Consider the following 27,040-nt stretch of genomic DNA (forward strand, 5'->3'; position numbering starts at 1 on the left):
TTTCCTTCCCTGCATTTCTTTTACATAGGAAGAAATGTGGGTCAGAATTTTAGATATGGGATAGCAACCCTATCCCTCACTTGATGCTCTGTCTTTTTCAGGAGGTGACCTGAACAAGTTCCCTCTCCACAATGTAGGGCATTTCATTTAGGTTCTCTTATTTGAGTCATGAGAATCTCTCACTTCCTAGGGCTCTGGTATATTCCATTCTAAAGGTTCCTTCCAACATCCTTTCTCCTGAGGTTACCTGTTTCCATTATTTCTGCTGACCCTCACAGTTTCAATCCTTTCCCCCAACCCAATACTAGATCATGTTCTCCTCTCCTCCAACCCTCAAACTCTTTTCCTTCCCTGTCCTACCTCCGTCCCTCCCCACTTGTGGTTGCTTTCTTCTTAATCCCAAGTGGGACTGAGGCATACTCAGCTTGTTGACCCTTTTGAGTTTTGTGGACTGTATCTTGGGTATTCTGTACATTTTGACTAATGTCCACTTATTAGTGATTATATAGCATGCATGTCCTTTTGGGTCTGAGTTACCTCACTCAGGATGATATTACCTAGTTCCATCCATTTACATGCAAAACTCAGGATGTCCTCATTCTTTTTTTTTTATTAACTTGAGTATTTCTTATATACATTTCGAGTGTTATTCCCTTTCCCGGTTTCCGGGCAAACATCCCCCTCCCCCCTCCTCTTCCTTATGAGTATTCCCCTCCCAGCCCTCTCCCCATTGCTGCCCTCCCCCCAACAGTCTAGTTCACTGGGGGTTCAGTCTTAGCAGGACTCAGGGATTCCCCTTCCACTGGTGCCCTTACTAGAATATTCATTGCTACCTATGAGGTCAGAGTCCAGGGTCAGTCCATGTATAGTCTTTAGGTAGTGGCTTAGTCCCTGGAAGCTCTGGTTCCTTGGCATTGCTGTACATATGGGGTCTCGAGCCCCTTCAAGCTCTTCCAGTTCTTTCTCTGATTCCTTCAACAGGGGTCCTATTCTCAGTTCAGTGGTTTGCTGCTGGCATTCGCCTCTGTATTTGCTGTATTCTGGCTGTGTCTCTCAGGAGCGATCTACATCCGGCTCCTGTCGGTCTGCACTTCTTTTCTTCATCCATCTTGTCTAATTGGGTGGCTGTATATGTATGGGCCACACGTGGGGCAGGCTCTGAATGGGTGTTCCTTCTGTCTCTGTTTTAATCTTTGCCTCTCTATTCCCTGCCAAGGGTATTCTTGTTCCCCTTTTAAAGAAAGAGTGAAGCATTCACATTTTGATCATCCGTCTTGAGTTTCATGTGTTCTAGGCATCCAGGGTAATTCAAGCATTTGGGATAAGTCACTTATCAATGAGTGCATACCATGTGTGTTTCTCTATGATTGGGTTGCCTCACTCAGGATGATATTTTCCAGTTCCAACCATTTCCCTATGAATTTCATAAAGGCATTGTTTTTGATAGCTGAGTAATATTCCATTGTGTAGATGTACCACATTTTCTGTATCCATTCCTCTGTTGAAGGGCATCTGGGTTCTTTCCAGCTTCTGGCTATGATAAATAAGGCTGCTATAAATATGATGCACCACGTGTCTTTGTTTAATGTTGGGGCATTTTTGGGGTATATGCCCAAGAGAGGTATAGCTGGATCCTCAGGCAGTTCAATGTCCAATTTTCTGAGGAACCTCCAGACTGATTTCCAGAATGGTTGTACCAGTCTGCAATCCCACCAACAATGGAGGAGTGTTCCTCTTTCTCCACATCCTCGCCAGCATCTGCTGTCACCTGAGTTTTTGATCTTAGCCATTCTCACTGGTGTGAGGTGAAATCTCAGGGTTGTTTTGATTTGCATTTCCCTTATGACTAAAGATGTTGAACATTTCTTTAGGTGTTTTTCAGCCATTCGGCATTCCTCAGCTGTGAATTGTTTGTTTAGCTCTGAACCCTATTTTTTAATAGGGTTATTTGTCTCCCTGTGGTTTAAATTCTTGAGTTCTTTCTATATTTTGGATATAAGGCCTCTATCTGTTGTAGGATTGGTAAAGATCTTTTCCCAATCTGTTGGTTGCCGTTTTGTCCTAACCACAGTGTCCTTTGCCTTACAGAAGCTTTGCAGTTTTATGAGATCCCATTTGTTGATTCTTGATCTTAGAGCATAAGCCATTGGTGTTTTGTTCAGGAAATTTTTTCCAGTGCCCATGTGTTCCAGATGCTTCCCTAGTTTTTCTTCTATTAGTTTGAGTGTGTCTGGTTTGATGTGGAGGTACTTGATCCACTTGGACTTATGCTTTGTACAGGGTGATAAGCATGGATCGATCTGCATTCTTCTACATATTGACCTCCAGTTGAACCAGCACCATTTGCTGAAAATGCTATCTTTTTTCCATCGGATGGTTTTGGCTCCTTTGTCAAAAATCATGTAACCATAGGTGTGTGGGTTCATTTCTGGGTCTTCAATTCTATTCCATTGGTCTATCTGTCTGTCTCTGTACCAATACCATGCAGTTTTTATCACTATTGCTCTGTAATACTGCTTGAGTTCAGGGATAGTGATTCCCCCTGAAGTCCTTTTATTGTTGAGGCTAGTTTTAGCTATCCTGAGTTTTTTGTTATTCCAGATGAATTTGCAAATTGTTCTGTCTAACTCTTCGAAGAATTGGATTGGTATTTTGATGGGGATTGCATTGAATGTGTAGATCGCTTTTGGTAAAATGGCAATTTTTACTATATTAATCCTGCCAATCCATGAGCATGGGAGATCTTTCCATCTTCTGAGGTCTTCTTCAATTTCTTTCTTCAGAGGCTTGAAGTTCTTATTGTACAGATCTTTTACTTGCTTGGTTAAAGTCACACCGAGGTACTTTATATTATTTGGGTCTATTATGAAGGGTGTCGTTTCCCTAATTTTTTTCTCGGCTTGTTTCTCTTTTGTGTAGAGGAAGGCTACTGATTTATTTGAGTTAATTTTATACCCAGCCACTTTGCTGAAGTTGTTTATCAGCTTTAGTAGTTCTCCGGTGGAACTTTTGGGATCACTTAAATATAGTATCATATCATCTGCAAATAGTGATATTTTGACTTCTTCTTTCCCGATCTGTATCCCCTTGACCTCCTTTTGATGTCTGATTGCTCTGGCTAGAACTTCAAGAACTATATTGAATAAGTAGGGGGAGAGTGGGCAGCCTTGTCTAGTCCCTGATTTGAGTGGGATTGCTTCAAGTTTCTCTCCATTTAGTTTAATGTTAGCAACTGGTTTCCTGTATACAGCTTTTACTATGTTTAGGTATGGGCCTTGAATTCCTATTCTTTCCAGGATTTTTATCATGAAGGGGTGTTGAATTTCGTCAAATGCTTTCTCAGCATCTAATGAAATGATCATGTGGTTTTGTTCTTTCAGTTTGTTTATATAATGGATCACGTTGATGGTTTTCCGTATATTAAACCATCCCTGCATGCCTGGGATGAAGCCGACTTGATCATGGTGGATGATTGTTTTGATGTGCTCTTGGATTCGGTTTGCCAGAATTTTATTGAGTATTTGTGTGTCGCTATTCATAAGGGAAATTGGTCTGAAGTTCTCTTTCTTTGTTGGGTCTTTGTGTGGTTTAGGTATAAGAGTAATTGTGGCTTCATAGAAGGAATTCGGTAGTGCTCCATCTGTTTCAATTTTGTGGAATATTTTGGATAATATTGGTATGAGGTCTTCTATGAAGGTCTGATAGAATTCTGCACTAAACCCGTCTGGACCTGGGCTCTTTTTGGTTGGGAGACCTTTAATGACTGCTTCTATTTCCTTAGGAGTTATGGGGTTGTTTAACTGGTTTGTCTGTTCCTGATTTAACTTTGGTACCTGGTATCTGTCTAGGAAATTGTCCATTTCCTGCAGATTTTCCAGTTTTGTTGAATATAGGCTGTTATAGTATGATCTGATGATTTTTTTAATTTCCTCTGAATCTGTAGTTATGTCTCCTTTTCATTTCTGATTTTGTTAATTTGGACACACTCTCTGGGTCCTCTCGTTAGTCTGGCTAAGGGTTTATCTATCTTGTTGATTTTCTCAAAGAACCAACTTTTGGTTCTGTTGATTCTTTCTATGGTCCTTTTTGGTTCTACTTGGTTAATTTCAGCTCTGAGTTTGATTATTTCCTGCCTTCTACTCCTCCTGTGTGTATCTGCTTCTTTTTGTTCTAGAGCTTTTAGGTTTGCTGTCAAGCTGCTGACATATGCTCTTTCCTGTTTCTTTCTGCAGGCACTCAGCGCTATGAATTTTCCTCTTAGCACAGCTTTCATTGTGTCCCATAAGTTTGGGTATGTTGTACCTTCATTTTCATTAAATTCTAAAATGTCTTTAATTTCTTTCTTTATTTCTTCCTTGACCAGGTTATCATTGGGTAGAGCATTGTTCAATTTCCACGTATATGTGGGCATTCTTCCCTTATTGTTATTGAAGACCAGTTTTAGGCCGTGGTGGTCAGATAGCACGCATGGGATTATTTCTATCTTTCTGTACCTGTTGAGGCCCGTTTTTTGACCAATTATGTGCTCAATTTTGGAGAAAGTACCATGAGGAGCTGAGAAGAAGGTATATCCTTTTGCTTTAGGATAGAATGTTCTATAAATATCCGTTGAGTCCATTTGGCTCATGACTTCTCTTCGTCTGTCTACGTCTGTTTAATTTCTGTTTCCATGATCTGTCCATTGATGAGAGTGGGGTTTTGAAATCTCCTACTATTATTGTGTGAGGTGCAATGTGTGTTTTGAGCTTTAGTAAGGTTTCTTTTACGTATGTAGGTGCCCATGTATTTGGGGCATAGATATTTAGGATTGAGAGTTCATCTTGGTGGATCTTTCCTTTGATGAGTATGAAGTGTCCTTCCTTATCTTTTTTGATGACTTTTAGTTGAAAATTGATTTTATCTGATATTAGAATGGCTACTCCAGCTTGCTTCTTCCGACCATTTGCTTGGAAAGTTGTTTTCCAGCCTTTCACTCTGAGGTAGTGTCTGTCTTTGTCTCAGAGGTGTGTTTCCTGTAGGCAGCAGAATGCAGGGTCCTCATTGCATATCCAGTTTGTTAATCTATGTCTTTTTATTGGGGAGTTGAGGCCATTGATGTTGAGAGATATTAAGGAATAGTGATTATTGCTTCCTGGTATATTCATATTTGGATGTGAGGTTATGTTTGTGTGCTTTTCTTCTCTTTGTTTTGTTGCCAAGACAATTAGTTTCTTGCTTCTTCTAGCGTATAGCTTGCCTCCTTATGTTGGGCTTTACCATTTATTATCCTTTGTAGTGCTGGATTTGTAGAAAGATATTGTGTAAATTTGGTTTTGTCATGGAATATCTTGGTTTCTCCATCTATGTTAATTGAGAGTTTTGCAGAATACAGTAACCTAGGCTCGCATTTGTGTTCTCTTAGGGTCTGTATGACATCAGTCCAGGATCTTTTGGCCTTCATAGTTTCTGGCGAAAAGTCTGGTGTGATTCTGATAGGTCTGCCTTTACATGTTACTTGACCTTTTTCCCTTACTGCTTTTAATATTCTTTCTTTATTTTGTGCATTTGGTGTTTTGACTATTATGTGACGGGAGGTGTTTCTTTTCTTGTCCAATCTATTTGGAGTTCTGTAGGCTTCTTATATGCCTATGGGTATCTCTTTTTTTTTGGTTAGGGAAGTTTTCTTCTATGATTTTGTTGAAGATATTTACTGGTCCTTTGAGTTTGGAGTCTTCACTCTCTTCTATACCTATTATCCTTAGGTTTGATCTTCTCATTGAGTCCTGGATTTCCTGTATGTTTTGGACCAGTAGCTTTTTCCGCTTTACATTATCTTTGACAGTTGAGTCAATGATTTCTATGGAATCTTCTGCTCCTGAGATTCTCTCTTCCATCTCCTGTATTCTGTTGGTGAAGCTTGTATCTACAGTTCTTTGTCTCTTCTTTTGTTTTTCTATATCCAGGGTTGTTTCCATGTGTTCTTTCTTGATTGCTTCTATTTCCATTTTTAATTCCTTCAACTGTTTGATTGTGTTTTCCTGGAATTCTTTCAGGGATTTTTGTGACTCCTCTCTATGGGCTTCTACTTGTTTATTTATGATTTCTTGGAATTCTTTCAGGGATTTTTGTGACTCCTCTCTATGGACTTCTACTTGTTTAATTATGTTTTCCTGGAATTCTTTCAGGCATTTTTGTGATTCCTCTCTGTAGGCTTCTACTTGTTCTCTAAGGGAGTTCTTCACGTCTTTCTTGAAGTCCTCCAGCATCATGATCAAATATGATTTTGAAACTAGATCTTGCTTTTCTGGTGTGTTTGGATATTCCGTGTTTGTTTTGGTGGGATAATTGGGCTCCGATAGTGCCATGTAGTCTTGGTTTCTGTTGCTTGGGTTCCTGCGCTTGCCTCTCGCCATCAGATTATCTCTAGTGTTACTTTGTTCTGCTCTTTCTGACAGTGGCTAGACTGCCCTATAAGCCTGTGTGTCAGGAGTGCTGTAGACCTGTTTTCCTGTTTTCTTTCAGCCTGTTATGGCGACAGAGTGTTCTGCTTTCGGGCGTGTAGTTTTTCCTCTCTACAGGTCTTCAGCTGTTCCTGTGGGCCTGTGTCTTGAGTTCACCAGGCAGGTCACTTGCAGCAGAAAAGTTGGTCTTACCTGTGGTCCTGAGGCTCAAGTTCACTCGCAGGGTGCTGTCCTCGAGCTCTCCATGGCGGCAGCAACCAGAAAGATCTGCGCCGCCATTTCCGGGAGCTTCAGTGCACCAGGGTTCCAGATGGTGTTTGGTGTTTTCCTCTGGCGTCCGAGATGTGTGTGCAGAGTGCAGTCTCTTCTGGTTTCCCAGGCGTGTCTGCCTCTCTGAGGGTTTAGCTCTCCCTCCCACGGGATTTGGGTGCAGAGAACTGTTTATCCGGTCTGTTTCCTTCAGGTTCCGGTGGTGTCTCAAATGCAGCAGTCCTGCCGCTCCTGGGCCCTCCCCCACGGGAACCCAGAGGCCTTATACAGTTTCCTCTTGGGCCAGGGATGTGGGCAGGGGTGGGCAGTGTTGGTGGTCTCTTCTGCTCTGCCGCCTCAGGAGTGCCCACCTGACCAGGCGGTGGGGTCTCTCTCCCACGGTGTCTGGGAGCAGAGAGCTGCTGCGGGCTGGGATCCGCTGGTGTGGGACTCCCGGTAAACACAGGAGGTGCCCGGTCCTAGAGGAATTCTGCCTCTGTGTGTCCCAAGATCACCAGGCAGGACTCTTGCAGCAGAAAAGTTGATCTTACCTGTGGTCCCGAGGCTCAAGTTTCGGATGTCCTCATTCTTAATAGCTTAGTAGTATTCCATTGTGTAAATGAATCATTTTCTGTATCTGTTCTTCTGTTGTGGGACATCTGGGTTGTTTCCAGCTTCTGGTTATCAGAAATAAGGCCACTGTGAACATAGTGGAACATGTGCCCCTGCGCCATGGCGGGACATCTTTTGGGTATATTCCCAAGAGTGGTATTGCTGGGTCTTTAGGTAAGTCTATTTCTAATTTTCTGAAGAACTTCTAAGTTGATTTCCAGAGTGGTTGTATCAGTTTGCAATCCCACCAGCAATAGAGGGGTGTTCCTCTTTCTCCACAGACTCATCAAAATGTGTTGTCACCTGAGGCTTTGATATTAGCCATTCTGACTGGTATAATGTGGAATCTCAGGTTTTGATTTCCAATTCTCTGATCACTAAGGACTTTGAACATTTCTTTAGGTGCTTCTCTGCCATTCAAGATTCCTCTGTTGGGAATTCTCAGTTTAGTACTACGCCACATTTTTTGATTGGGTATTTTGTTTTGTTGGTGGTTAGCTTCTTGAATTCTTTGTTTATTTTGGATATTAGTCCTCTATTGGATGTGGGATTAGTGAAAATTTTTTTACAATCTGTAGGGAGCTGATTTGTCTTATTGACTATGTCCTTTGTCTTATAGAAGGTTTGAATTTAACATGAGGCTTGTTGTATTGGTCAAAGAAATTTCATCAGCTAATATGATCATGTAATTTTTTCTTTGAGTTTGTTTACATATTAGATTAATGGATTTTTATATATTGAACTAACCCTGCACCCCTGGAATGAAGCCTACTGAATTGTGGTGAATGATGGCTTTGATCTGTTCTTGGGCTTGGCTTGTGGCAGTTTTACTGAGTAATTTTACATTGATATTAATAAGTGAAAGTGAAGTTCCCTTTATCCATTGGGTGTTTGTGTGGTTTATGGACCAGTGTAACTGGGGCTTCACAGAAAATAATTAGTTCATGTTCTTTCTGTTTCCTTTTGGGGAATACTTTAAGAAGTATTGGTATTAGGTCTTCATCAAAGGTCTGATAATCCTTCTGCATAAAATCCTTGTGGTCCTGGGATTTTTTTGTTTGTTTGGGAAACATTTTCTGACTTTTTCAATTTCCTTAACAGTTATGACAATGTTTAGATAGTTTGTGATCCTGATTTATGTTAATCCTGGTAATCAAGCAAACCACCCATTTCATCTACATTTTCCAGTTTTGTTGAGTACAGGCTTTTGTAGCAGGATCTAATTTTTTAAAAAATTTCCTTAGTTTCTGTTATTATGTCTCCTTTTTCATTTCTGATTTAATTAATTTGAATACTGTCTCAGTGCCCTTTAGTTAGTTTGGCAAAGAGTTTATCTATCTTGCTGATTTTCTCAAAGAACCATCCCTTAGTTTTGTTGATTCTTTATATAGTGCTCTTAGTTTCTAATTGGTTGATTTCAGCTCTCAGTTTGATTATTTCATGCCATCTACTCCTCTTGGGTTTGACTGTTTTCATATTCTAGAGCTTTCATTTGTGCTGTGAATCTTATCTCTCCAATTTTTTATGAAGTCATTCAGTGCTATAAATTTTCCTATTAGCACTGCTCTAATTGTGCCCCATAAGTTATGGTAGGCAGGTCCTTCATGTTAGTTAAAATCTAAGGAGTCTGACACACAGGCCTATAGGACAGTCTAGCCACTGTCAGAAATAGCAAAACAAGGTAACACCAGAGACAACCTGATGGCGAGAGGCAAGTGCAGGAACCCAAGCAATAAAAACCAAGACTACATGGCATCATCGGAGCCCAATTCTCCCACCAAAGCAAACACTGAATATTCAAACACACCAGAAAAGCAAGATCTAAATTTAAAATCACATTTGATCATGATCCTGGAGGACTTCAAGTAAGACATGAAGAACTCCCTTAGAGAAATGCAGGAAAACATAAATAAACAAGTAAATTCCTATAGAGAGGAATCACAAAAATCCCTGAAAGAATTCCAGGAAAACACAATCAAACAGGAGAAGGAATTAAAAATGGAAACAGAAGCAATAAAGAAAGCACAAAGGGAAACAACCCTGGATATAGAAAACCAAAGGAAGAGACAAGGAGCCACAGATACAAGCATCACCAACAGGATACAAGAGATAGAAGAGGGAATCTCAGGAGAAGAAGATTCCATAGAAATCATCAACACAACAGTCAAAGATAATGGAAAATGGAAAAAGCTACTGGTCCAAAACATACAGGAAATCCAGGACTCAATGAGAAGATCAAACCTAAGAATAATAGGTATAGAAGAGAGTGAAGACTTCCAGCTCAAAGGACCAGTAAATATCTTCAACAAAATCATAGAAGAAAACTTCCCTGACCTAAAGAAAGAGATTCCCATAAACATACAAGAAACCTACAGAACTCCAAATAGATTGGACCAGAAAAAACTACTCCCATCACATAATAGTCAAAACACGACATGCACAAAACAAAGAAAGAATATTAAAAGCAGTAAGGGAAAAAGGTCAAGTAACGTATAAAGGCAGAGCTATCAGATTCACACCAGACTTCTGACCAGAGACTATGAAAGCCAGAAGATCCTGGACAGATGTCATACAGACCCTAAGAGAACACAAATGCGAGCCCAGGTTACTGTATCCTGCAAAACTCTCAATTAACATAGATGGAGAAACCAAGATATTCCATGGCAAAACCAAATTTACACAATATCTTTCTACAAATCCAGCAATACAAAGGATAATAAATGGTAAAGCCCAACATAAGGAGGCAAGCTACAACCTAGAAAAAGCAAGAAACAAATCATCTTGGAAACAAAACAGAAAAGAAAAGCACATAAACTCACATCCAAATATGAATATACCAGGAAGCAATAATCACTATTCCTTAATATCTCTCAACATCAATGGTCTCAACTCCCCAATAAAAAGACATACATTAACAAACTGGATATGCAATGAGGACTGTGCATTCTGCTGCCTACAGGAAACACACCTCTGAGACAAAGACAGACACTACCTCAGAGTGAAAGGCTGAAAAATAGCTTTCTAAGGAAATGGTCTGAAGAAGCAAGCTGGAGTAACCATTCTAATATCGAATAAAATCGATTTTCAACTAAAAGACGTTAAAAATATAAGGAAGGACACTTCATATTCATCAAAGGAAAAATTTACCCAGATGAACTCTCAATCCTAAATATCTATGCTCCAAATACAAGGGCAACTACATACATAAAAGAAACCTTACTAAAGCTCAAAGCACACATTGCACCTCACACAATTATAGTAGGAGATTTCAACACCCCACTCTGATCAATGGACAGATCATGGAAACAGAAATTAAACAGAGACATAGAAGGACTAAGAGAAGTCATGAACCAAATGGACTTAACAGATATTTATAGAACATTCTATCCTAAAACAAAAGGATATACCTTCTTCTTACCACCTCATGGTACTTTCTCCAAAATTGACCATATAACCGGTCATAAAACAGGCCTCAAAGATACAGAAAGATAGAAATAATCCTATGTGTCCTATCAGGCCACCATGGCCTAAAGCTGGCCTTCAATAACAATAAGAGAAGAATGGCCGCATATACATGGAAGTTGAACAATGCTCTACTCAATGATAACCGTGTCAAGGAAGAAATAAAGAAAGAAATTAAAGACTACTGAGAATTTAATGAAATTGAAGGTACAACATACCCAAACTTATGGGACACAATGAAAGCTGTGCTAAGAGGAAAACTCATAGCTCTGAGTGCCTGCAGAAAGAAAGAGGAGAGAGCATATATCAGCAGCTTGACAGCACACCTAAAAGCTCCAGAACAAAAAGAAGCAAATACACCCAGGAGGAGTAAAAGGCAGGAAATAATCAAACTTAGAGCTGAAATCAACCAAGTAGAAACAAAAAGGACTATAGAAAGAATCAAGAGAACCAAAAGCTGGTTCTTTGAAAAAATCAACAAAATAGATAAACCCTTAGCCAGACTAAGGAGAGGACACAGAGAGTATGTCCAAATTAACAAAATCAGAAATGAAAAGGGAGACATAACTACAGAATCAGAGGAAATTAAAAAAATCATCAGATCCTACTACAAAAACCTATATTCAACAAAACTTGAATATCTGCAGGAAATGGAAAATTTCCTAGACAGATACCAGGTACCGAAGTTAAATCAGGAACAAATAAACCATTTAAACAACCCGATAACTCCTAAAGAAATAGAAGCAGTCATTAAAGTTCTCCCAACCAAAAAGAGCCCAGGTCCAGATGGGTCCAGTGCAGAATTCTATCAGACCATCATAGAAGACCTCATACCAATACTACCCAAACTATTCCACAAAACTGGAACAGACGGAGTGCTACCAGATTCCTTCTATGAAGCCACAAGAACTCTTATACCTAAACTTCACAAAGACCCAACAAAGAAAGAGAACTTCAGACCAATTTCCGTTATGAATATTGACGCAAAAATACTCTATAAAATTCTGGCAAACCGAATCCAAGAGCACATCAAAACACTCATCCACCGTGATCAAGTAGGCTTCAACCCAGGCATGCAGGGATGGTTTAATATATGGAAAACCATTAACATAATCCATTATATGAACAAACTGAAAGAACAAAACCACATGATCATTTCATTAAATCCCGAGAAAGTATTTGGCAAAATTTAACACCCCTTCATGATAAAAGTCCTGGAAAGAATAGGAATTCAAGGCCCATACCTAAACATAGTAAAAGCCATATACAGAAAATGAGTAGCTAACATTAAACTAAATGGACAGAAACTCGAAGCAATCCCACTAAAATCAGGGACTAGACAAACCTGCCCACTATCTCCCTACTTATTCAATATAGTTCTGGAAGTTGTAGACAGAGCAATCAGACAAGAAAAGGAGATGAAAGGGATACAAAATGCCAAAGAAGAAGTAAAAAATATCACTATTTACAGATGATATAATAGTTTGTTTAAGTGATCACAAAAGTTCCATTAGAGAAGTACTAAACCTGATAAACACCTTCAGCAAAGTGGCTGGGTATAAAACTAACTCAAATAAATCAGTAGCCTTCCTCTACACAAAAGAGAAACAAGCCGAGAAAGAAATTAGGGAAACAACACCCTTCATAATAGTCCCAAATAATATAAAATACCTCGGTGTGACTTTACCCAAGCAAGTGAAAGATCTGTATGATAAGAACTTCAAGCCTCTGAGGAAAGAAATTGAAGAAGACCTCAGAAGATGGAAAGATCTTCCATGTTCATGGATTGTCAGGATTAATATAGTAAAATGGCCATTTTACCAAAAGCGATCTGCAGATTCAATGCAATCCCCATCAAAATACCAATCCAATTCTTCAGAGAGTTAGACAGAACAATTTGCAAATTCATCTGGAATTACAAAAAACCCAGGATAGCTAAAACTATCCTCAATAGTAAAAGGACTTCTGGGGGAATCACTATCCCTGAACTCAAGCAGTACTACAGAGCAATAGTGATAAAAACTGCATGGTATTGGTACAGAGACAGACAGATGGACCAATGGAATAGAATTGAAGACCCAGAAATGAACCCACACACCTATGGTCACTTGATTTTTGACAAAGGAGCCAAAACCATCCAATGGAAAAAAGATAGCATTTTCAGCAAATGGTGCTGGTTCAACTGGAGGTCAGCATGTAGAAGGATGCATATCGATCCATGCTTATCACCCTGTACAAAGCTTAAGTCCAAGTGGATCAAGGACCTTCACATCAAACCAGATACACTCAAACTAATAGAAGAAAAAGTGTGGAAGCATCTCAAACACATGTGCACTGGAGAAAATTTCCTGACCGAAACACCAAGGGCTTAATCTCTAAAATCAAGAATTGACAAATGGGATCTCATAAAACTGCAAAGCTTCTGTAAGGAAAAGGGCACTGTTGTTAGGACAAAATTACAACCAACAGATTGGGAAAAGATATTTACCAATCCTACAACCAATAGAGTTCTTATATCCCAAATTTACAAATAACTCAAGAAGTTAGACTGCAGGGAGACAAATAATCCTATTAAAAATGGGGTTCAGAGCTAAACAAAGAATTCACAGCTAAGGAATGCCGAATGGCTGAGAAACACCTAAAGAAATGTTCGATATCTTTAGTCATAAGGGAAATGCAAATCAAAACAACCCTGAGATTTCACCTCACACCAGTGAGAATGGCAAAGATCAAAAACTCAGGTGACAGCAAATGATGGCAAGGATGTGGAGAAAGAGGAACACTCCTCCATTGTTGGTGGGATTGCAGACTTGTACAACCATTCTGGAAATCAGTCTGGAGGTTCCTCAGAAACTTGGACATTGAACTACCTGAGGACCCAGCTATACCTCTCTTGGGCATATACCAAAAACATGCCCCAACATATAACAAAGACACATGCTCCACTATGTTCATAGCAGCCACATTTATAATAGCCAGAAGCTGAAAATAACCCAGATGCCCTTCCACAGAGGAATGGATACAGAAAATGTGGTACATCTACACAATGGAATATTACTCAGCTATCAAAAACAATGACTTTATGAAATTCATAGGCAAATGAATGGAACTGGAAAATATTCTGAGTGAGGTAACCCAGTCACAGAAAAACACACATGGTATGCACTCACTGATAAGTGGCTATTAGCTCAAATGCTCGAATTACCCTAGATGCACAGAACACATGAAACTCAAGAAGCATGATAAAAATGCGAATGCTTCACTCCTTTAAAAGTGGAACAAGAATACCCTTAGGGGCGTATAGAGAGGCAAAGTTTAGAACAGAGGCAGAAGGAACACCCATTCAGAGCCTGCCCCACATGTGGCCCATACATATACAACCACCCAATTAGGTAAGATGGATGAAGGAAAGAATTGCAGGCCAACAGGAACCAGATGTAGATCTCTCCTGAGAGACACAGCCAGAATACAGCAAATACATAGGCGAATGCCATCATTAAACCACTAGACTGAAAACAGGATCCCCATTGAAGGAATCTTAGAAAGGACTGAAATAGCTTGAAGGGGCTTGAGACCCCATATGAATAACAATGCCAACCAACCAGAGCTTCCAGGACTAAGCCACTATCCAAAGACTACACATGGACTGACCCTGGGCTCCAACTGCATAGGTAGCAATGAATAGCCTAGTAAGAGCACCAGTGGAAGGGGAAGCCCTTGGTCCTGCCAAGACTGAACCCCCAGTGAACGTGAATGTTGGGGGGAGGGTGGTAATGGAAGGAGGATGGGGAGGGGAACACCCATACAGAAAGGGTGGTGGAGGGATTAGTGGGATTTTTGTCAGGAACCCGGGAAGTGGAATAACAATTGAAATGTAAATAAGAAATACTCAAGTTAATAAAGATGGAAAAACAATCTAAGGAGTCTTTAATATCTTTCTTTAGATCTTTCCTAACCAAGTTATCATTGAGTAGAAAGTTGTGCAGCTTCCATGCATACATGGGCTTTCTGTTGCTTTTGTTGTTATTAAAGACCAGCACTAGTTTATGGTAATCATATAAAATGAAAGGGATTATTATAATCTCCTTGGATCTGTTGAGGTGTGTTTTGTTTTCAATCATATGGTTAGATTTGGAGAGGGTATGATGAGGTGCAAAGAAGAAGATATATTCTTTTGTTTTAAGGTGAAATGTTCTATAGATATCTGTTAAATCCATCTGTTTCATAACTTCTATTAGTTTAGTATATGTTCCTATGATCTGTCAATTGGTGATACTGGAGTACTGAAGTCTCCTGCTACTATTGTGTGAGTTTAGTAACATTTCTGTTACAATCGTGGGTTCCCTTGCATTTGGGGAGTAGATGTCCAGAATTAAGACTTTATCTTTGTGGATATATCCTTTGATGAGTATGATGTTTCCCTTCCTATCTAGTTTGATAGTTTTAATTGAAAGTCTATCTTATTTGATATTATAATGGCTACTTCAGGTTGTTTCTTCAGACTATTTTCTTGAAAACCCTTTTCCAACCTTTTATTCTGAGGTAGTGTCTGTATATGCCACTGAGGTGTGTTTCCGTATGCAGCAAAATACTGGGTCCTGTTTACTTATTCAGTCTGTAAGTCTATATCTTTTTGGGGGGGATTCAGTCCATTGATGTTGAGAGATATTCAAGACCAAGGATTGTTGGTTCTTGTTTTTTTATTTGTTTGTTTTTGTTTTGTTTTTTATTTGATTGCTATGTTAATATCTTCTACAGTATCTTGTATGCCTAAGATACTCTCTTCTACATGTAAGTCCTGGTGGTTAGCTTCTTTAATTTGTAATATATTTTGTAATATTAGCCTTCTATCAGATATGGGGTTAGTGAAGATTTTCTTTTCCAGTTGGTGGTTGCTGATTTGTCTTATTGACTATGTCCTTTGCCTTGCAGAAGCTTTGCCTTTTAACATGAAAGTTCGTTGTATTTGTCAAATGATTTTCTCTCTTACCCTCTGTAAGTCCTGATCTCTCTCCTAAGTTTTTCGTATCTAGGGATGCCTTCCTTTGTGGTTTGTTTATTGTTTCTATTTCCATTTTTAGATACTGGATAGTTTTGTTTAATTGCTTCACCTGTTTGTTTTTGATTAGGGCTTCTACTTGTTCACCTGTGTTTTCCTGTATTTATTTAAGGGAGTTATTTATATCCTCTTTTAGGTACTGTATCATTTTCATGAGATGAATTTTAGGTTATAACTTTGCTTTCATGTGTGTTGAGGTATCCAGGGCTTACTGTGGTGGAAGGACTGGATTCTGATGGTGCCAAATGACCTGAGTTTCTTTTGCTTATGTTCTTGTACTTGCCTCTAGACATTTGATTATCTCTGGTGTTAACTGGTTTTTTCTGGATGGAGCCTGACCATCTTGAGAATTTGCTCATGATACACCTCCTGGGAATTAAGCTATCTCTGGATATAGGCAGGGGGGACAATATAAGTTTCTTTCATCTATTTTTTAAGACTTTTATAATAAAGGAAATTTGCATTGTTTTCTTTTGTGTGTGGCAAAAGAACAAAGCATGACATGAAAGTTTAATCATGAGGGAATAGGACCAAAAGTACACAGAGGTGGAGGGAAGAAGAGAAAGAGAGAAGAGAAGAGAAGAGAAGAGAAGAGAAGAGAAGGCAAAGGGAAATAGTGACTTGCATACTACCAATGCATCTATTTAGGTTAGCATCATTTGTTGAAAATGCTTTCTTATTGTCATTGTATGTTTCAGGTACTTTATTGAAAATTAGGTGCCTGTAGATGTGTGGATTTATGTCTGTGTCCTTGATTCTCTTCCATTGATCAACCTGTCCGTTTTTATACTACTACCATGCGTTTTTCAATTACTATTGCTCTTTAATATATCTTGAAAGCAAGGATGGGTGATGCCTCTGGATGTTCTTTTATTGTATAGGATTGTTTTAGCTATTCTTTTTTTTCTGTATTAAGTTGGGCTTTGTTATGATAATGTCTGTAAAGTATTGTGTTGGAATTTTAATGGGTATTGCATTGAATATATAGATGGCTTTGGTAAGATGGCCATTTATTCTATGTTTCTCCCTCTGATCCATGAGCATGGATATCTTTCCACCTTCTGATATCTTCATCAATTTCCATCTTCTATGAGGTCTCCCAGGCCTTTCACTTGCTTGTTAAAGATAGCATATATTTTACTGGTGAGCTTGGGGTAGGTGGGAAATATATATGAGAATAGGAAGGATCAGTGGGTGTGTTGGATGAAAAAAATACTAAGTGAAATGACTGCATTGGGGTTATTTGGGGTGCAAGGTAGAAACTCAGGGCAATGGAAACTTCAGAGAATCTACAACAGTGGCACTAGTGAAGATTTCTAATAATGGGGAACACAGAACCTGTACTGGCCATGCGTTGTAACCAAGCAAGGATTCAAGTGGAGGGAATGGAACACCAACTGAGCCACAAAACCTCCAACCTACACTTTGTCATATCTGCATGTAGTTCTAGGACTGGGGCTTAGCATAACCATCATCAGAGTAAGGAGTCTTTATCTGACAACTGATGAGAACAGATGCAGATCTCCACAACCAAATATTAGGCAGAAAATTTGGATAGTCCTATGGAGGAGAAGTGGGAAGGATTAGAGGAGCCAGAGGGATCAAGGACACCACAAAAAACCTGGCCCATATAATCAACTCCCAGGGACTCAAGTGGGCTTATAAAGATCAGGGAGCCTGTATGGCCGGACCCAGGTCTCTGCATATATTGTTATGGTTTTATAGTTGGATGGTCTTTTGGAATTCTAATAGTGGGAGAGAGGCCTATCTCTTATTCTTTTGCTTGATTTGGGATTCTTTCCTCCTACTTTGTTGTCTTCTCCAGCCTTGATAAGAAAAGTTCTGCTTGGTCTTATTATAGCTTGTTATTCTGTGTTTGATGATGTCACTGGAAAAATTTTCTCTTTTCTGAAGGGATATAAAGGTGAGGTAGGTCCAGGGTAAAGGAAATGTAGGGAAGGTGATTCTGGAGTGAGGGAGGAGGGGAAATAGCAGTCAGGATGTAATATATAAGAGAAAGAGAAATAATGTGGAAAAATAATTTAAATATACAACCAAACCAGAAACATCAAAGCATCATATTTGTATAAAATTTGATGAAATCTATTATATGAACCTCTAACATATATTCTTAAAATGGCATTCACATGACTTAACTTTGTTTTTAATTTTAGTTAATTCTCATATAGTGCAGAAATAAGAGTCTAATCAATGTTTCACACACACATGTATAGTACATATATACACATATATGTATATATGACATATATGTGTGTAAATATACATGTATATAATATATGTTCACCTACATGTGCACTTATACATACACGTGCACATTCATATACATATAATACATGTATAAATATATTGTCTTGGCCAAAGGGGAGTGGCACTATGAGGAAGTATTCCTTTGTTGGAGTATGTGTGGCCTTGTTGCAATAAATGTGTTTTTGTGGAAGTGATCTCTAAGGTCTCCTAATTCTCAAGCTCTACCCAGTGTGGTATTTAAGAACCTTATCCTGGCTACCTGGGAAGACAGTCTCATTCTGACTGACTTGGATCAAGTTGTAGATTTCTCAGCTCCTTCTAGAGCACCATGTCTGCCTGCATGCTGTCATGTTTCTTGCCATGATGTTAATGGACTGAAACTCTGAAACTGTACCATTCCCAATTAAATGTCCTTTATAAAAGTTGACTTGGAGTGATGTAGATGTAGATCGCTCCAAGTCAACTTTTATAAAGGACATTTAATTACAACAATGCCAAGCAACCAGAGCTTCCAGGGACTAAGCCACTACCTAAAGACTATACATGGACTGACCCTGGACTCTGACCTCATAGGTAGCAATGAATATCCTAGTAAGAGCACCAGTGGAAGGGGAAGCCCTGGGTCCTGCTAAGACTGAACCCCCAGTGAACTAGACTGTTGGGGGGAGGGCGGCAATGGGGGGAGGGTTGGGAGGGGAACACCCATAAGGAAGGGGAGGGGGAAGGGGGATGTTTGCCCAGAAACCGGGAAAGGGAATAACACTCGAAATGTATATAAGAAATACTCAAGTTAATAAAAAAAAAGTTGACTTGGTCATGGTGTCTCTTCACAGCAATGGAACCCAAACTAAGGCAATATACATATCCATGTACTCATACATATATGTGTATACTTATATATATCAGAGTCCTGCACCCACAGTCAAGTCAATCAAGTACTGGTGTGGAAACAGCACTGGGTGATGTCCAAAGTCTAATGATTTCTGTCCTTAAGTCTTTCTTTCTGTTCTGGGGACCTAACACACACTCTCTCCCCCCCTCTGGCTTCTGGAAATTTAACTCTTGCTATGTTGGGCCAAAAGCTGGTGGATTCTGTAAATAGACACCTGCTGATAGCAACAGAGGATTAAGAAAAAAGTAGTTATTTGGGTTCTTTACTCTTTGACTTGGGTTTTCTCTGGCCAGGGAAAAGGCTCAGAGTTTGTTAACTCTTTCTCATCCAGCGAGAAAGGACGAGAGAGAGAGAGAGAGAGAGAGAGAGAGAGAGAGAGAGGGAGAGAGAGAGAGAGAGAAAAAGAGAGAGACATACACACAAATGATGAATAAGAAAAGATCTACACCAAACCTTTATTTTTGCTCTCAGTTTTTTATACCTTTTAGACAAAATGTTCTCTTATAAGAAAAAAAAATCTCCTTAGGTAAAATGTTACACAAAATGGGCATTACAGAAAGATGTTGATAGTAAGTTTAAAGCAATGCTTCATTCTATATGCTTATTATAAGTTCAAAGCAACAGTTTCACATGCCTTGTCATAGTGCCATAGTGCATACCTGAGTCCTCATCCTTGGATCTGACCTAGAATGTATGTTATTCCTTGATCAGAATCTGCCCAAGCCTTTTTTCCTTCTTAGTGAAATTTATGTAAGATCATTGTATTCATTATTATTCAGACTTTACTTACTACTATTTGAGGAGAGGGGCATTCTTTCCTTGATTCTATCTTTCTTACATTTTTTTTTCTGAAAAAATAAAAGCTAACACCGTCTTCTTAAACTTCCTTCTTTTTTTTTCTTTTCTTTTTTTTTCGGAGCTGGGGTTAAACTTCCTTCTTAAAACTATTTTAATCAAATCAGGAATTCTATAAAGTTATTAATTCATCTAAACAGCATTAATTTACGAATGTTCATCTTCATGCTGATCTGCAAGAAATCTGTCCAATATGGTGAGTTGATGCCCAGGTATCATTAGGCTATGTAATAATGGCAGGAAATGCATTTCACCAGCAAATAGCAGTCTTGGGACAAAATCCCTTGGGCTGTGCCCCTTCAGAGTGCACCCATCACAGCCATGCTAAATGATGGGTTATTTCGCTTGCCATAATGTTTCATACATGGATTCTGTCCCATATACATGTACATAAATTATATATATATATATATATATATATAGATATATACATTAACATTCATATAAATTACATGCACATGCATATCACATATACAAATGTGTATACATAATGTGTAATATATATATTATACATATATGTTGTAGAACTGAAAATTTAAAGCTTCTAAATTTTGTGAAAATTTAATGTTCTCTCAAAGTATTTATTTCTATTAATTTAAAATTTCTTAGGTGTTATTATTATTATCATTATCATTATTATCAATTATTACATAAAACAGAGTCCAGTTAGAGCTGTCCAGATGTACATGACTGGGTTATTCACTAGTGTATGGGCAGCCTGACGATGTCCACCCCACCTCACAACAAAAGACACTCTTCCTTGTAGAAATGATAAACTGCAAAGAGCTCCTCAGGAAAGGTAATAGGAATCCACTCCCACTTCCACATTTAATTATTTTAAAATTTAAAATAAATTATATCACTTTTTTCCTTCTCTCCTACATCATACTCATCCTATATCTGATACCCCTCCCAAATTCACAGCTTCCTCTTCTTTAACATTCATGGTCATAACATACAGATAAACAAATCCACATATGCATATTCCCACTGAGATCATTCAACATTGATAGCATGTATAGGCGTTAGGACTGACCATTTTTTACTAGATAAGCCATCAGGGATCTCAACACTGGGGAACAAGAATGCTCCCTATCTTTGTAATTGTTAATTACCCATAGCTTTTCATCTAGTTGAGGAATACCAATTCCTGTTGGAATTGTTCCACCTGGAAAATTTAACTGGCTTGATCACATTCCCTTGACCACAGTCCCTAAAACTTATGATTGCAATGTAAGTGCAAAGTGCTCTGTCATCATGTGGTCAGCATGATGGTCACAATCCTTGTTTCCATCCTCTCAATCTTCCAATCTTTGTACCTCTTCTTTCATGATGCTTCCTGAGAGTTGAAGAAGGGATGGCCCAGATAAGATACAATCTGTGGCTGCATATCATAGTCACTTATTCTCAGTCATTGTACATTTATGTGACTCGGTATTAACCAATACCCATAAGGATAAGGAGCTTCTCTACCTAAGGCTGCAAACAATACAGAACTATGGGTGACAACATAAATATACAGAAGTCTATGATCTTTGTACATGACCATTGGTATATGGCTTTTTAAGATATCTAAATGAAATTTCACTCATTCAATATCTGCTCTTTACATTTGCCTTTTTCTCTACAGAAACTCCACACAGTTGCACACATCAAAAATGTATTCAATTTTGCTCTCAGATAATGTCTCATTTTATGAGTATAATACATTTTATTTATCTGATCATCATTTGATTGCTCATTCTGCTTTCCAACAATCATAAATAATACTTATCTGCAAAATAAAAGCAAAACCAATATTTTAATCCCAACTTATTTTAGGTATGTGCCTAAGAGAAAATTTTCTCATACATATTGAGACTTTATGCTTAATAGTCCATTGGCCAATAATTGATGTTTCAGAGTTCCATTTCCGAAGGGTCTCACTGTGCATTCCAGGCTGACTTCACAGGGTCTTACTTTGCAGTGAGTAAGAAAACATCACAGGATCTCGTTGTGCAGTGAAGCTGATTTTACAGAGTCACACTGTGCAGCTGGACTGACCTTACATTTATATTGATGCTACTCCCTTAGCTGCATGTGTGCTGGGATCAGAGGCATATAATCACACCTGACTTAATTTCTAATTTACTTGTTTAATTTTTTGTTAACTCTCTTGTTCTTTACCTCTTCTTCTCTTTAAGCCACTACGATTCTCACACAGTCCATCTTCTACATTGTATATGGTATTCACCACACCACATTTTCTTAATATACTTTTATTATTTCATGTGTCAGTTGAATTTTTAAAATATGTGTAAAGACCTACATATTCTAGGCTATATTTTTACACAATGGTATTTCTTTTCATTGTTCAGCAGAGCTCTTTATTTCATTCTATAGCTATTAAACATGTCATTGCCATTGAATATTTCTGTCTTTTAAACTTTATTTTTTACATGAGGAGGTAACATACTTAATTTGCATATGTTTGGTAATGTTTCTGGTAATTCTGTTGTACTGTGCCAATGAGATTTCAGAATTTAGCTATAAGAACATCAGGTGCAATCTTACTTACATGAGAACTACAATACTATATATTTTAAAACAATATTCAATAAAAGTATAAGTCAAAATTCTATAAGTGATTATTCACATTTATAAATGTGTGTGTGTGTGTGTGTGTGTGTGTGTGTGTGTGTGTGTGTGTGTGTGCGTGCATAGGAATGACCACATAGATCACTGGATTGGAGACATCATACTTCACGAAACACGATAAAGTACAAAGAGAAGTACAAAGACTGTGGGAAACAGAAGAGATAAAGTTCTGCATATTTCTATTGATGATTACACAGAGGCTCAAGTGAGTATGTTCTCAGGCAGTGAGAAGCCCATTAATACAGGATTGTCTTCACATGGAGATGATGTGGCAAGTGGTAGTGATGAACAGAGTATTAAGAATTGGATTTGTGTGTCATCACCTACCAAGGACAACTGAGGGAATTAAATAGATGAAGGTTATTCTATGCTGTAGTTAAGCAAAGAATATGAAAAACAAAGTAATTTTTTTCTACAGAAATCAGACAAAAAGAGTTGAAGTAGTCATGGTCTCATATGCATTCACACATTGTCCTTTTGTGGGAGATGGGAAGTCAGTGAATCTCATATACTTCAGTCTGTGAAACAGAACCTTCTCTATCACTTTCAGATTGTCACAGTGTTAAGAAAAGATACTCACTAAAAATGATGGCTTACAAAGTAAAATAAGAATATGCATGAGGGATTAGCAGCTTCTAGCTTTCTTTCTTCTTTCCCTCATTGAATAAATTGAATGATCCCTATTTATTAATCAATTCCAAATTAACACAAAAATTATACAAATGACAATTGTACATAATGATTCCAACAAATTTGTTAAGGCTTAAGACAAGTGAGAAAATATAACATGGGTAGAAAGAATATGGGAAGTTAAGAGAAAAAAATGTCAAAACCAGTATGGGAAAACATCTAGGAAAGAGTAGAAGAATGCAGGCTAATGAAGAGATTTCATTGTGGTCCAGTGTCATTAATCCATTCTGTTAACTATTTAAACTGATGTATTCTTGAACACAGAAATATGGTAACATAATAAATTTTTGCACTAACATAAGGGGAACAGGATTACATTAGAGAGTCCTTCATCCACTGTTGCATTTGCATGCTTGTTTATGCAAGACAAGGAGAAAGTTATAGCCAGATATCAAAGACAACTTATTGTCCTTTGACTACTGGACTTAACCTCTTCTCTTTCATGTATTGAACAATTATGTAGCATGCTCCTTCCTTGTAGGTCCTATGAGGAGGGACAATTTCTGTTACAAAATTAATGTAAATACATGTATTACATGAAATTATGTGTCAATCCAAAGTACTGCCATTACAGAGAGATTTTCTTATTGCAGATAAGTTTTATTAGGGCTCTCTTCATGTCTCTGTTTCTCAGGCTGTAGATAAAGGGGTTTAGCATAGGAGTAACTGCTGTGTACATCATAGCCATGGCATTCTCTTTTACAGTTGAATTATTACCTGATGGACATAAGTAGAGACCAATAATTGTCCCATAGAACAGAGACACAACAGACAGATGGGAACCACAGGTGGAGAAGACTTTGTGGATGCCCTGCGTAGATGGAACCTTAATAATGGAGAGGAAAATCCTTACATAGGACATAACAATGAGTAGGAATGGAATAATAATGATGAGTCCTCCTATGATAAATACCATCAACTCATTAATATAAGTGTCTGAGCAAGACAACTTCAGAAGTGCAGAAATGTCACAGAAAAAGTGGAGAATCATATTCTTCTCACAAAAAGACAATCTAGCCATGAGCATAGTATGCATCATGGCATTAGATATTGTCAACATCCACAGTAATACCAATAGAGAGGCACAGAACCGGATGCTCATGATGCTGGTGTAATGCAAAGGAAAGCAGATGGCCACATAGCGGTCATAGGCCATGATCACAAGAAGGAAGCTCTCCATGTCCCCAAAAACCATAAAGAAGTATAACTGTGTCAGGCAGCCTATGTAGGATATAGACGGTACATGGCTCTCCATGTTCTGCAGCAACTTGGGCATTGTGACAGAGGAAAAGCAGAGGTCAGAGAAAGACAAGTTGCTGAGAAACAAGTACATGGGTGAGTGGAGCTTGGAGTCCAGTAGAACAAGGACAATGATTAACAGGTTTCCCAGGATAGTGGTGAGGTACATGACCATGAACAAAGTATAGAACAGGAGATGATACTCGGATGGGATGGGCAGACCCAGGAGGAGAAACTTTGATATCAAACTTTGGTTGTTTCCCGTCATGTTCTTCCTCTAATGACTTTAAGAAAACAATTATATTTTCTTAAAATTCCAGTCATTGTGCCTATATGATATCATAGATCAATTCCACTCTTTTGCTTCATTTGTTTATTTATAAAGAATTTTCCTTTATTTTTCATATTCTTTAATTTTTATATTCTTTACCTCATTATGACACGGAATACTCTTGGTCTATTTATTTTCTCTAATGTCCTTGGTAGATGATGATGTACAAACCAAACCCTGTACGGTCTGCTAATACCTTCTCTAGTATCCATATCCAGATATTATTGAAAAGGGACATGACTTGTTACATAGAGTGTGTGTTCTATACCCTACAATAATTAATCTTACTCTCTTCAAAGTAACTGTAGTTCCTATATCCAAATATGTTCAGTCTTATAGCCATGTTGCCTTAGCATGTTCTGCTTCTCTAGTATTGCCTCATCACACCTAATTGCTTTTGCTATGGAAAATGTATTGGCATTTATCTTTCCTTCATTTCTGTTAAACAATGGTGTTAACCTCAGTTTACACCATTTATAGTTTATTTCTCTGAGGTTTCTTGGAGAATTTTTGTATACCTATTCCTATTAATAGAAAATGAATCCAAAGGAAAACTCATACATTTAATGCATTAATTACCATTTAAATTCTGATGCAGTTGTCTTTGTAATCTACTGAATTATCTACCTTGCTGCTGTCTAATAATCTTTAACAGGCATATGTGGCCTAGTGCATCCTAAAGGAAATTCACTCTTTTCCCATAACATGTTCTTTCATCAATTTCTTTACTTTTTTATAATATGTAAACATTAATTCAATATCCGGTATGAGGGGTTGGGGATTTAGCTCAGTGGTAGAGCGCTTACCTAGGAAGCGCAAGGCCCTGGGTTCGGTCCCCAGCTCCAAAAAAGAGAACCAAAAAAAAATATCCTGTATGAGAATTCTACTGAATTTTTTCTTTTTTTTATTACCATGACATCCAACCCAGGACCTAATACAGTTTCTCATCTTCATTCTCATCCTGATATTCAAAGTTATCTAATTGCATTTCTAGAAATGGATGCCACCATTTCTTAAGTTAAATACTGGAATCAACATTCAATTCAAACTCCTGTGCAATGTCTCTACACTATTTTATTCAGTAGGTTTAACCCACAAAGTCATTATGAGATTTAAATATAGTTTTCTATTTCCAAATCCATTCCTTAGATGGCCATCTTCTTCTTTCACAGTTCTTATAACACCCAAACATCAGTTGCTTACCCAACATCTATCAACCACTACAGTCAAATATGACCTCACATGGCACATATGCACATATGCATTTTACTCCTCAGCAATGCTATACTCCAACTTGAAGTTGGTGACTCCATCATTTCTAACTTGATATACTCTTTGCCTATCACATCTTCTCCTCTGTGGCATAGCTTTTGCCCTTTGTGTTTCCACAATTTGACATGTCATATTTTAAGTTAAAACTTCCTTGTATAACTTCATGCTAAGACCTGCCACCATGGTCTCATAGCATCTTGTACTTATCTCACAGCTGGTCATTCCATAACAGTTGTTGTTGACAGACTATAAATTTCATGCAGGAACGACCATGCCTGCCCTCATGGCTACAGCAAGGTAAGGTCTGGCTGTCCCAGACCCGATATTCATGAAGATTTCCAAGCTGTTCTATAGCCTAATGCATAGGTTAAATATTAACGAAGAAGGTTACATTAAATATAAATAATTACACTTTCATTCTCTTCAAAATCTGAAGTCACAAAGTTAAACTTTTAACATTAAATTCTGATATTCTATGACTAGATTTACAAATATGATTGTGTATATATGGAAAGTATTGGGGTGTGCAAAATGCAATGCTCTTTTTATTAATACTAATGACTAACATCATAAGATTCTACTATATTCATATGATATTCATTTCCAAGTAAATAAATTTCATTTATAATGATGTAGAAAAATAAATACAATTACCATTATATAAAACATCAGTTAATTTTAATCCCTCCCTTGAGTTAATGTTCAGATATCCATACCTAACATGACAATTTTTATAGAAACTTGTCTAGGGCTTAAAAGCCATTTTATTCAAGTTGCAGTTCAAGGTACTTTCATTAATGTGTCTCACTGTGTATTAAACATTAATTTAGTTATTAAAATTATATCAGATGGAAGTAATTCTTATCTTTTATAATATGACAAGCTTCATATAAGCAGTTAGTAGAAATAAAGCAGAAAACTTAGAGCAATATAAGGGAAATCGTGCACCTGGTTTCTGAGAATTATTTGTATACTGTGAATGATTGTGGCCCATGTTTTATGTAGGCTTACATGAAGAGATTACAATGCAAAAA

At 37.9% G+C, this 27,040-nt stretch overlaps 1 protein-coding gene across 1 annotated transcript; it reads right to left on the bottom strand.

Annotated features, from left to right (window-relative positions):
- Nucleotides 1-23,732: 23,732 nt before the first annotated feature.
- On the bottom strand, nt 23,733-24,671 carry LOC120095328 (olfactory receptor 1500-like). The gene has a single exon (XM_087575115.1). It carries the CDS (start codon nt 24,669-24,671, stop codon nt 23,733-23,735), a length of 939 nt encoding a protein of 312 aa, XP_087431241.1.
- Nucleotides 24,672-27,040: the final 2,369 nt, after the last annotated feature.

Source organism: Rattus norvegicus, chromosome 10 (assembly GCF_021556685.1).
Source record: "Rattus norvegicus strain SHRSP/BbbUtx chromosome 10, alternate assembly SHRSP_T2T, whole genome shotgun sequence".
Classification (NCBI taxonomy): domain Eukaryota; kingdom Metazoa; phylum Chordata; class Mammalia; order Rodentia; family Muridae; genus Rattus; species Rattus norvegicus.

What these genes read in the sequence shown, in the direction of transcription:
- LOC120095328 (XM_087575115.1), bottom strand. Translation starts at nt 24,671, where the DNA reads ATGACGGGAAACAACCAAAGTTTGATATCAAAGTTTCTCCTCCTGGGT.